This window comes from Arvicola amphibius, chromosome 12 (assembly GCF_903992535.2).
Source record: "Arvicola amphibius chromosome 12, mArvAmp1.2, whole genome shotgun sequence".
Taxonomy (NCBI): Eukaryota; Metazoa; Chordata; class Mammalia; order Rodentia; family Cricetidae; genus Arvicola; species Arvicola amphibius.
Genome location: NC_052058.2, coordinates 121,936,334 through 121,948,434, shown reverse-complemented (window position 1 = coordinate 121,948,434; position 12,101 = coordinate 121,936,334). Strand labels below are relative to the sequence as shown.

Genomic DNA, 12,101 nt, shown 5'->3' with positions numbered 1-12,101 from the left:
GAGCCGGCACCTCGGAAGCCGGGCCTCGGCAACTTCAGTTCCAGGCGTCTGGGCTGTAGCCCTCCTCCATCAGACACTGGGATCTAGACCCCGCCCCTCCTCCCTCAGACCCAGGCGTGCAGGCTCCAGTCCTCCTTCAGACACAGGGGTTCAGACCCAGCGTTCACAATCCAGCCCTCCTCCCTCAGAGCCAAGGATGCAGACTCCAGTCCTTAAGACATAGGGGTCTAGGCCCCATCCTTTCCCTGCAGTCCTCGGCTCAGGCCTGGGATTGCTGTGGTGTCTAGTGCAGGTTCCCACCCTCTGCTCCTGTCTCCCCTCCTGGATCTCCCTGCCAGACATTAGCCAGCTGGGCTTGTACAGTGATAAGGCCCAATGCCTAAAGACAGAGACTGCGGGGCTCCCCCCACATAGTCCTCTATCCTGGAATTTCCTGGCTGGGAACCAGGGAGTTCTAGGGCAGATAAGAGAACTTCAAGGTAGTCAGAGTGAGACTTAAAGAACTGTGACTTGCCTAGCGACTGTGACCCACAGGGAAGAGAAGCCAGACCCCAGAGGGAGGAAAAGTCCAAGAAGTGGACCTCAGGAAGAAAGGCAGGAGGCATTGGAGTCACTGCAGCAGGATGGTCCCTTAGGTGGCAGGGCCCTTTGCTCTCCTATGCCCCTCTCTGGGACTCTGGCACCCCTACCCCAAGCTATATTTAGGAGGAAAGCTGACACTTGCCTTGGGGGGGGGGGTCACCCAGCACCCATCCCCCCAACCTAAATATAGCATGGCAAAGCGGCAGGAAGGGTGTCCCCCGATTAGGGTTTTCCCCTCAACTTGCCATCCCAGCCAGGGTGACTCAGAGCCCACTCCAGTTGTTTACTGGAGGTGGGAAGAGACACTTCCTAGCCTGGGTGACCCTTGGGTCACCCTTGGAACCTCTCATCCTTTCCTAACACAGCCCATCCCTACCGAGAGACCCCAGCTCCTCTGGGAGTCAAGGAGGGGTCTCAAAAGAAAAGGGAATTTGGTCTCTTTTCTTGGTCTTTCTCTCTCCCTCTCTCCTTCCTCCTTTCCCCCTCTTTTCCTCCCCCTCTCCTCCTCTCCTCCCCTCCCTCCCCTGGTCTCCTGGCTCTCTGAGCTCTTCTCCTCTGCCTGGCACCCTGCCCTCTCTCCAGGTCATACTTCCTCTGCCCCATCATCTCTCTGTGTATTCCATGATGGAGTCTGTGTTCTGCATCTCTGTCTTTGGTCCCTGCATGCAGGTCGGTCTCCATTTCTACGAACATGAGTCTATGTTAGTGATAAGCGACCACCCTGAGATTCTCCCGTGTCCATCCCCATCACGCCCTCTCCCCCATCCCTCCTTTCTCTTGCATGACAAGATGTCTGGTGATGACATTTTTTCCCTCATGTCTGATGGCTCCGAGGAGGCATATCCTCCCAGCAACCCGTCTGAGATGCTTTACCCTCTGGTCTTAAGCAAGAGTTCATATGACTGAAGCAGGTGGCATCGTTATCAAAAATAACTTGACACTCGGCACCAGTGAACAGGTTTTAATAAATTAATGCCAGTCAAATAACTTGAACTCTGTTGGTGTTGTAACCGCTCTCCTCTTCCTAAAATGCCCCTCAGTCTCAGAAGACTCTGAAAATGTCTCTCTGTAGCCTAGGGTAATGCTGTTCCCATTGCTATCAGCTTCCTCCTCTATGTGATGCAGGACCTTGCCGGGGATGGCGGCCCACGCCTTTAATCCCAGCACATCAGAAGCAGAGGCAGGAGGATCTTTGTGAGTTCAAAGCTAGCCTGGTCTACAGCGTGAGTTCCAGGACAGCCAGAGCTACAAAGAAGTACTGACCCTGTCTCAAAAAACAAAACAAAAGAAAAAGACACAGGACCAGTGACCTCCAGCAATACCTGCACACCAGAAGCTGTGGGGGTGTCACAGGCAGGCCACCTGCCACCAGTTCTGGCCCCATGACGTGCTGGGTGACCTTGGGGGAAGCCACAGCATTTTACAGCCTTGGGTTTCTGCCCTAGGAAACACAGAGCACCTCCAGGAGTGTGGTGGCCTTCCTTGGCTGTGAGGGGTGCTGACGCCATGGCTTAAGTCTGCTATGACTCAGAGAACAGAAAGTGTGACCCTTGGGCTCAAGGCTACCGCGGTTTCTGCTCTCTCTCTCTCCTTTTCTCTCCTTCTCTCTCTCCCCTCTGCAGTACATCTCTCCTTCTTTCTGCACGTCGGACATCCACCATGCTGTGCCCATCCCTCATTCTTGGTTTCCTCTCTCTGGCCTCTCCCCCTTTCTCACTCTCTCCCCCTTCCTTTCTCTCCTCTCTAGATCTCTGTCCCCATGTCGTGTCTGGTCCTACTCTTTCCTCCCTGTGTTTTTTTCTTCCCTTGTGACTCCAGTCTTTGAATCTCTGTGCTAAAGCTTGGAGCAGCATAGGCCTGGATCCCAAATGAGCGGGGAAAATGACTGCTAGTTCCCACAGAGCCTCTCCAGATGGATGGGGCAGGGTGGGGATCCAGGGAGACAGAAACACCGTTCTACAGGGCATATCTCTGAGCAAGCTTATTCAGTGGGCCACATACACCCATGTGCCCATGCTTGCTCCCTTACACTTAGTTTTATCTGCACTGTGACCCTTGGGTCCCGATGGCCCTATGGCCCTCACATACACTCACATACACTTGTGTCACATACTGGATTCGCTGTGACACAAGTCAGCATGAGAACAAAGATGTCATCAGACTCAACTGTGTGTCACACATGTCCAGATGTCTCAGCTTTGCATTGCCTTAAACAGGTTCCGGCCATGTAACACATGTAATACAGCACAGAGAACCCTTCCTCTCTGGGTCTCTGCCTCCTTCTATCTCTTATACTCTTACAGTCTCCTTTGTACCTCCACACAGCTTCTGTGCATGATTACACGGTCACGTGACCACTTTATCAGTGAAGCCAGCTTGGCCCTAGGGAATCAGAGCCACATAACTGCTCATCATACACTCGAATGAGACCCCATGCAGACCCAGGAAACCCACAACTTATGACAAGTCTCTTTCAGTGCAACCCATAGGGTCCCCTGGAGATTTGCACAGCCAATGGGGAACCCCTGGACTCAACCCAAATTATGGCCATTCACATCTACTTAAGGCCCCCCTAGGAACTACCACGTGACATAACTTCACATCCGGTCTCTGTTCCTTAACCCAGCACCTGCCCTGCCTTCCCACCTCCCTCCCACCCCAGCTGTCCCTCACACCTCGGTCACCATGTGTTTCCCAGCGGGGGGCCAGAGCGGTGGTAGGAGTTCAGGCACCTCAGCGTCCACCAGCCCCCCATTAGCCTTGCCCTCCAGTGTGACGCAGGGCTGTGTGTCCACGTGGCTGTACATTCCTGCCTCTTCGCCCTCTGTCTCCCGGTGGTAAAAGTAGCTGAAGTTGGAAACAATGACCGGCACAGGCAGAGAGATGGTGAGCACACCCGCAATGGCACACAGAGAGCCCACGATCTTGCCACCCACAGTGACAGGCGCCATGTCTCCGTAGCCAACTGTGGTCATGGTGACCACTGCCCACCAGAAGGACTCCGGGATGCTGGTAAAATGGGTGTCCACCCGGTCTACTTCTGCAAAGTAGACTGCACTGGAAAAGAGGACCACACCAATGAAGAGGAAGAAGATGAGGAGACCTAGCTCACGCATAGAGGCCCGCAGCGTCTGACCCAAGATCTGTAGGCCCTTTGAATGCCTTGACAGCTTGAAGATACGGAAAACGCGCACCAGTCGGATGACCCTTAGGATGGCCAGCGACATAGCTGGCTGACCCACACCGCGCTGCCGGGCTAGCTCGGTGCCCAGGGCCACAAAGTAAGGCAGGATGGCCACGAAGTCAATAAGGTTCATCACATTCTTGAAAAATATGGCTTTGCTTGGGCAGGCCACCAGACGCACCAGCAGCTCAAAGGAGAACCAGCAGATACACAGGGTCTCCACCACAAAGAAGGGATCATTGAAGGGCAGGCGGGAAGGAGCTCCTGGCATGGGACTGGAGCCATTCAGCCGAGAGAGGAACTGCAGAGGGGACAGAAAGGGTTAGGGCCAACACCTCAGTCACTGTTTCCACATCAAAGGACAGTAGCCAGGATCCCAAGGCTCCCCAGGGATCTTAGTGTCCTATACAACCCAAAACCCTAGGGACTGTTTTGGATGGCTGACTTTCTGTTTTTCAGGTATATGGGCAAAAAGGTTTCTCCTGGGTCTGGTGCTACAAGTCTCTTATCAGGAGACTGAGGCAGAAGTAAATTCAAGGCAGATCTGGGCAACTTAGTAAAATTCTGTCTCAGAATGAAAAGTGAGGAGCTGGAGAGGCGGCTCAGCCGTTAAGAGCATGGGCTGCTCCTCTAGAGGACTGGGGTTCAATTCCCAGCGCTCACAACTGTCTTGTAACTCCAGCTCTAGAGGATCCACCGCACCAGACACGCACATACCCATGCAAAATACCCATACACAAAAGGTAGAGTACAAAAATCCTTAAAAATAAAAGAAGATGGGAAGAGGGTTGGGGATGTAGTCCATTGACACAGCCCCTGCTTGGAACCCCTCTGTGAGGGGTGAGGGGTGTGGCTCAGTGATACTGTTCCTGACTAGAATCCCCCAGTGAGGAGGTCAGTGGTGTGGTTCAATGGTAGAGCTCCTGTCTAGCATCCCCCAGTGAGAGTCTGAATCGGTGACAGAGTGCCAGCCTAATGTCCCGGATTCCACCACGGCACATCAAAATTGAAAAATTGAAACAATGCCAATTGCCACAGCATACACCTTTAAGTCCAGCACTCAGAAGGTCAGAGACAGCTGGATCTCTGTGAGCTTAAGTCCATTCTTGGTCTATATAGCAATCCCAGGCCACCCTGGCTACCTAAGGCCTTGTTTATAACTTGGTTTTCCATATCTATATTTTTTTGTTTTTTTTTGTTTTTTTTTTTTGTTTTTTTTCGAGACAGGGTTTCTCTGCAGCTTTAGAGCCTGTCCTGGAGCTAGCTCTTGTAGACCAGGCTGATCTCGAACTCACAGAGATCCGCCTGCCTCTGCCTCCTGAGTGCTGGGATTAAAGGCGTGCGCCACCACCGCCCGGCTCATATCTATATTTTTTAAAATAATTTAACCAAAATGCAATCCCTGCTCTTTCACTGATGGAAACTCTTGATCTCATGGTTGATCAGGGAGAATCTTCCCTTCCAGTATTTTGCCTATCCCCAGTGTAGACTCTCTGAGGGGTTCTGCCTTCTGCATGCCTAACCCCTAGCTCAGACTATAATGGTTCATAACGATCCTAGATGTTGCTGTATGGCCCTCAGCTCCACAGTCCAGCCTCACTCCTGCTACTTCACTGCTTCAGTTCACTCAGAGTAGGCCTGGCCTGACTGCCCATCTTTCCTATCTCTCTGCCAGATGGGCAGACACTGCCGTCTTCCGTTTCTTTGACCCCACATGCTCATTTCACAGTGGTAAGGATGGAGCCCAGGACCTCACACAAGCTTGGCAAGCTGTTCTCCGCTGATCCATCCATGCCCCCAGCTCATCACTGAGGGACTGTAGGCAGGAGCACGACCACTGAGTCATGTCCCAAGCTCCTCAGTGGAGAATGTAGGCAGGGCCTCTATCACTGAGCCACATCCCTCACTGGGGGTTCTTTTTAAATTTCTTACTTATTGTTTTATGTGCTGGGGAGGTCCACCTGTATGTATGTCTGTGTCCCACATGTGTGCCTTGGTGGTCAAAGAGGCCAGAAGAGGGCATCAGACCCCAAGGAAGTGGAGTTACAGATGGCTGTGAGCCATCATGTGGGTGCTCAGAATTGAATCTGGGTCCACAGTCAGTGCTCTAAACAGCTGAGCCATCTCTCCAGGTCCTTCACAGTGTCATGGTAGGCAGCAGCTCTACTACTGAGTCACACAAGCCCCAACACCTCACTCTGTGGGTCTATGCAGAAGATCTACCACTGACTCACATCCCAATCCCTGCTGGGGATTCTGAGTAGGCTGTTTGCTGAGGCACATCCTTAGTCAGTGTTAGGTTGTTTCGAGGCAGGCTCTCATACACACAGTAACCCAGACTGGCCTTCAACTGGTGACAGTCTTCCTATCTCGGTTTCCTGAGAGCTGGGATTCACACATCCAGCTTGTGTCTTTGGTTTTTAGTGTTTCCATCCTCCTGCCCCTGGCCGCACCTTCTGACTGGCCAGGTCTTCCAAGACCCCGCCCCGGCCCTCCCGAAATCCCCGCCCCTCACCGGGCCAGTGGCAGCCGCCACCGGCGCGAGTCCCGGGTCATCGCGGTCGTCGCGGAAGTCTGGCAGCGTCTCGAGGCAAAAGACCACGATGGAGACCAGGATGACGAGCACGGAGACCACGGCGAGCACCCGCGCAGCCTGCGAGCTCTCGGGGAACTCAAAGAGCAGCCAGAGCTGGCGCGCAAAGGCGTGGCGCGGCAGCGGCCGCTCGGGGGGCACCGCGCAGCCTTCGTCCTCGCGCAGCCGTGCCAGCGCCGCGGCTCCCAACCCGTAGAAGGACACCTCCTCCAGGAAGACGTCGAGCGGCACGTGTGCCGGCCGTCTCAGCCTCCCGCCCGATTGGTAGTAGTAGAGCACCGCGTCGAAGCTGGGCCGGTGTCGGTCGAAGAAATATTCGCGGCGCGCGCCGTCGTAGAAGCGGCTGCGGCGCACCGGGTCCCCCAGCAGCGTGTCCGGGAAGCGGCCGAGCGTGCGCGCGCGGGTCTCGAAGCGCAACCCGGCCACATTGAGTACCAGCCGCTCGCAGCAGCCGCAGGGCGGCGGGCACCGCGGCTCCATGGCGCGCACAGCCCGGACGACCGGCGGACGGACGTGTGGCCCCGACGCCCGGCCCTGGTGCCGCAGCCACCCCAGCCGGGTGTCCGGTGTCCGCGCGTAAAAATAGCAGGGAAAGTCCGGCCAGGGCGCGGGGGAGGGGGCGGAGTGACCCCCGCGGAGTGCAGGGCGCCCTCTGCTGTTGCTGCACCTGCCCGTCCCCCACGGCCACCCGCGTTTCCGTGGGTTTCATGGGTCTTCCGTTAGCGCCATCTATTTTATTTGTTTAGTTTTTGGTTTTATGACACAGGATCTTATGTAGCCCAAAGTGGCCTAGAACTCTGTGTAGGTGAAATGACCTTGAATATATGATCCTCCTGCTTCCACCTCCCAAATGCTGGGATTACAGGCGTTTGTATCTATTTGTTATAGATACAATCTTCTCAGCCTATAACTTAAGATGACTGCGAATTCATGGCGATCCTCCTGCCTTGTCTTTCCGATTGCCGGGGTGACAGTCATGAGCCATGGCGTCTATCTGTAGCATGATTCTCTCTTCCAGTTCCCAACTGTCTCTAGTCTGTCCTGGGTTACTGCCTTGGGGGCGTGTATCCGCTTTACCAGTCCTTGCAGTCGGACTATCTGTCTATCTGACTGGAGCCTCTGTTTCTCTCTGCCTTTTAGTATTTTATTTTTTACTGACACTGGGTTTTGGTATGCAGCTCAGACTGGCCTCAGTCTTGGCGATCGTCTTGCTTCTGTCTCCCAGCAGCTGGAATGACTGACATATGTGTACCACCACGCCTGGATTCGTTGCTGGCTTTCTTTCTTTCCCAGTATTTCTCAATGAATATCTGTGTGTCGGGAGTCATGTGTTTCTTCTTCTGCGTCTCTGACATCACTCCTAAGGAGCTCTGCAGCAGCCCTGGTACTTGCCGAAATCTCAGGGCCCCTTTGGCAACTCTGAACCGCTGCGTACGTGTGCCGCATCCCTGGCCACTGAGAGCGCCAGAGTTTGAACTTGGAATTTCTGTGTTTTGAGATTAGTAAGGAAGTCCTGGGCGGAAGCCAAGAATGGCGACAAAGGAGGCAGGGCTTGCCGGGAAGGGTCTGGAGTCGGCCGGGGAGATGCGCAGGGTCACTGTCAGGAACCGAAGGGCAGACGGAGAATGGGCTTCCAGACGCTGGTGTCTAATGACACCGGGTAAAAAATAGTCCCATCTGATGGGGTAGGGTGGTAGAAAGGGCATTGATACCTAGCCACTAACGGGGAAAGGGATCCCTCAGGCCCTCTGCTGGCGAGACGGAGACCTGCACCAAAAGATATAATTCCCAACTAAAACTGTTTCCCTTCCCAGATTTATGTCTTTCTGGGACTCACAGAGATCCTCTGACCCCCCATCCCAAAAAAAAGTCAGTTATGAGACTGTGTGTGCTGTCACACGCCTTTAATACTAGCACTCGTGAGGCAGAGGCAAGCAAACTTGAGTTTGAGGCCAGCCTGCTCTTCACATAAGTTCCAGGCCTACATAGTGAGACCTTGTATTGAAAAAACTGGTCATAGCTGGGCAGTGTAGCGTAAGCCTTTAATCCCAGCACTCTCATCCGGCTCCTTCCCCAGGGTGCCATTGCTCTTCATCTGCCACCATTTGAAGGTGCTGTGTGTCAAACCCAACCCTAGAGATTCTCTCACTCTGCTTTCTCAGGGTGGGTGTGGGGGAAGTAAAATGACGTAAAAACAGCCTGAATCCCTCCCTGTTCTCAGTCACCGTGGTTTTTTTTTTTTTTTTTCGAGACAGGGTTTCCCTATAGTTTCTAGAGCCTGTCCTGGAACTAGCTCTTGTAGACCAGGCTGGCCTCGAACTCAGAGATCCGCCTGCCTCTGCCTCCCGAGTGCTGGGATTAAAGGCGTGCGCCACCACCGCCCGGCCCCGTGAGGTTTTTTTCTTGAAGGTTAGAGTAGGTCTCTTGTCCTGCACAGACCAGGACCGTGGTCCTGCCCAGCGCTCTGCCTCCCGCATCATTCAGGCAGGTGTGATGATTTGAAGGAAAATGGCCCTCAGTAGATTAAAGGGAGTGTCACTGTTCGGAGGTGTGGCCTTGTTCGAGTAGGTGTGGCCTACTTGGAGGAAGTATATCACAGGTGGGGTGGGGGCGGGGTGTGATAGGGTGGGTGGGGGCATGGGGGTGTTGAGGTTTCAGAAGCTCAAGCCAGGCCTTGTGACTCACTGTGTCTTCCTGTTGCCTTAGAATCCACGTGTAGAACTCTCTGCTGCCCCTCCAGCACCATGTCTGCCCGTGTGCTGCCATGCTTCCTGCCATGACAGTAATGGACTAAAACCTATGGAACTAAGGCAGCTCCCCCAGCTAACTGCTTCCCTTTCTCAGAGTTGCCGTGATAATGGTGTCTCTTCGCGGCGGTAGAACACTGCTGAAGACAGCTGGGACCCTTGCTCCCTGTTCCCTGCCTCCAGTGGGGAAGCAGACGTCCATACTCCAGTCACTGGAGCCTGAGCTATTACTTCGTCTGGCAAGCGAACTATGAGAGGCTTAATTGAAGGCTTTCAAGTTGGGGAATATTGTCCTTGGTTATCTGGATAGTTATTGATATTTACAGGAGAGCAGCAGAATGTGTCTGTGGCTGGCTGGTCAAGCCTTGACTAGAATCCACAGCGATGGGCTGGTAACATGATTATTTACAATGTTGTTTAGCATTTACGAGGCCTCAGGCCTCACCTCCAGTACCCAAAATAAACAGGTAATTGGTAAAATTAAAAATTGTTTTAAGAGCCAGGTGGAGTGTATACCAATAAACTATCAGGAAGAAGATAGGAGGATTGAATGTATGAGGTCAGCTTGAGTGAGATCCTGCTTCCAAAGACTGAAATAGGAGCTGGAGGATGGCTCGCTGGCTGTTCTCCCAGAGGCCTGGAGTTCTGTGCCCAGCACTCACTCTGGGTGGTTCACAACCACCTGCAACTCCAGCTCCAGGGGATTCACACCCTCTTCTAGATTTGCATGCATATATCCACCAGAAGACAAATGCACACACATGCACACACATACATGCACGCACAGTAAACCTGGATGAGTGTCCGCTTGTACGACTTTATGCCAATAAAAAGCACCAGATCCCACTGTGCTTGCTGAACTGGGAATCGAACTCAGGACTTCTGGAAGAGCAGCCAGTGCTCTTAACTGCTGAGCCATCTCTCCAGCCCCGTACTTGAACACCCTTCATCCAGTTCCAAAAATGTTCCTACCTCATTATGCTATGCCCAAATGAAAGACACAACTGACATTAGTGTGCTTCAGACATTGAGCTGTTCCACACATCTGTCTGAGCCCAGGAGCCTGCCTGTTTCTTCCCTCTCTGCCCCTGGCACTAGGATTACAAACAAATTCTGCTATATCCAGCTTTTTACATGGTTGCTGGGGATCAGAACTCAGTTCCTGATGTTCCTTTGATGTAGATACTTTACACTCTGAATCATTTTATCTATTGGAGAAAGGTTCATAGGGGTTGTCTAGGCTGACCTTGACAGGGGCTGGGGCTGATGGCAAACTTTTAATACTCCTGCCTGCATCACGCCAGCCCTTGGATGTCTTAGCCTGTTGCCATCTAGAGCTCATTCTGACAGCTAGCCCTTTCTCTACCTTCTCCCTGTCTACATCAAGGCTCTGTCAATAACACGGCGGCTTCAGATACAAACGTAGGAATTAGGATTATGATAGAGGGAAGGTGAGCTACATTTAAAATTAGTTAAACTTATTTTGAAATAGGTTTTGTTTTCATGTTTTTTCGAGACAGGGTTTCTCTGTTACAGCCATGGCTGTCCTGGAACTTGCTTTGTAGACAAGGTCGGCCTCAAACTCACAGAGATCTGCCTGCCTCTGCCTCCCGAGTGCTGGGTGCTGGGATTAAAGGAGTGCACCACCACTGCCTGATTTGAAATAGTTTTTTTTTAAAATATTTTATTTATTTATTATGTATACAACATTCCTTCCATGTATGCTTGCATGCCAGAAGAGGGCACCAGATCTCATTAAAGATGGCTGTGAGCCACCATGTGGTTGCTGGGAATTGAACTCAGGACCTCTGGAAGAACAGTCAGTGCTCTTAACCTCTGAGCCATCTCTCCAGCCCTGAAATAGTTTTTTAATTAAAATTATTTTTGTTATTTCATGTGTGGGTGTTTTGTTTGCACATGTTTGTGCACAATGTACTTGTGCATGCCTGGTACTCTCGGGTGCTAGAGGAGGGCATTGGGATTGCCTGGGACTGGAGTTACAGACAGCTGTGAGCGAGTGCTGGGAATCAAACCCAGGTCCTCTGTAAGAGTAGCTAGTGTTCTTAACTGCTGAACCAGCCCCTTGTTCTGTTTTCAAAGTTTTTTTTTTGTTGTTGTTGTTGTTGCAAGGATAGATCAGGATGGAATTGAATGCTCCATCCTCTGAGTTCCTATTACTAGGAATACATGTGTGGGACAGTGTGACCAGTTTACAAGTTTTTTAAGACTCAATGTATTGTGGATCGAACCACGGCTTCCAGCATGATAAGCAAATGCTCTACCTCCACGTCCCAAGTTCTGGGGTTCTGGAGTAGGCCAACATGGACCATGCTCTTAGTGGTGAAGGCTGTTTCTGTAGGAGAGGCTCTTAGTGGTGAAGGCTGTGTTTCTGTAGGAGAGGCTCTCAGTGGTGAAGGCTGTGTTTCTGTAGAGGGTCCTTGTTCCTTGGAGGATCTGTATACTGAAGGCTGAAGGGCCGCTGTGATTTACTCATGTCACACTGGAGAGATGTCTCAGGGGTTAAAATCAGTTGCTGCTCTCAGAGCAGACCTGAGTTTGGTTCCCAGCACCCAAATGTCTGTACCTGTAGTTCTAGAAGATCCAATGCCTTCTTTTGGCCTCCTTGAGCACTTGCACACAGGCATATAAAAATAGAAGCACATCTTTAAAAATGGTGTGAGGTGATGTATGACTTGCATGCTTGTAGCCCCAGGACTCTGGAGGCTCAGGCAGGAACAGTGAGTTAGAGACCGGCTTTCACTCCAGCAAGACCTGAGTTGGCAGAGTGATTAGATTACCCAGCATGCAAGAAGCCTGGGCTCAGGATGAACAGATGGCTCAGTGATTTAGAACATGCATCATTTTTCCACGGGTGGCTGACTTCAGTTGCCAGCACCCAACACTCAGAGGCTTGCAACCACCTGTAACTCCAGCTCCAAAGGACTACACCTTCTTTCTAACCTCTGGGCACATGCCCACCCCCACCACAGACAGA

General features: G+C 52.3%; 1 protein-coding gene across 1 annotated transcript; it reads right to left on the bottom strand.

Moving 5' to 3' along the window:
- Nucleotides 1-3,251: 3,251 nt before the first annotated feature.
- On the bottom strand, nucleotides 3,252-6,900 carry Kcna7 (potassium voltage-gated channel subfamily A member 7). Its single transcript, XM_038313856.1, has 2 exons — nucleotides 6,282-6,900; nucleotides 3,252-4,067 (listed from the first exon to the last, which is right to left on the bottom strand). The coding sequence occupies exons 1-2, from the start codon at nucleotides 6,837-6,839 to the stop codon at nucleotides 3,252-3,254; spliced, it is 1,374 nt and encodes a 457-aa protein (XP_038169784.1). The 5' UTR covers nucleotides 6,840-6,900.
- Nucleotides 6,901-12,101: the final 5,201 nt, after the last annotated feature.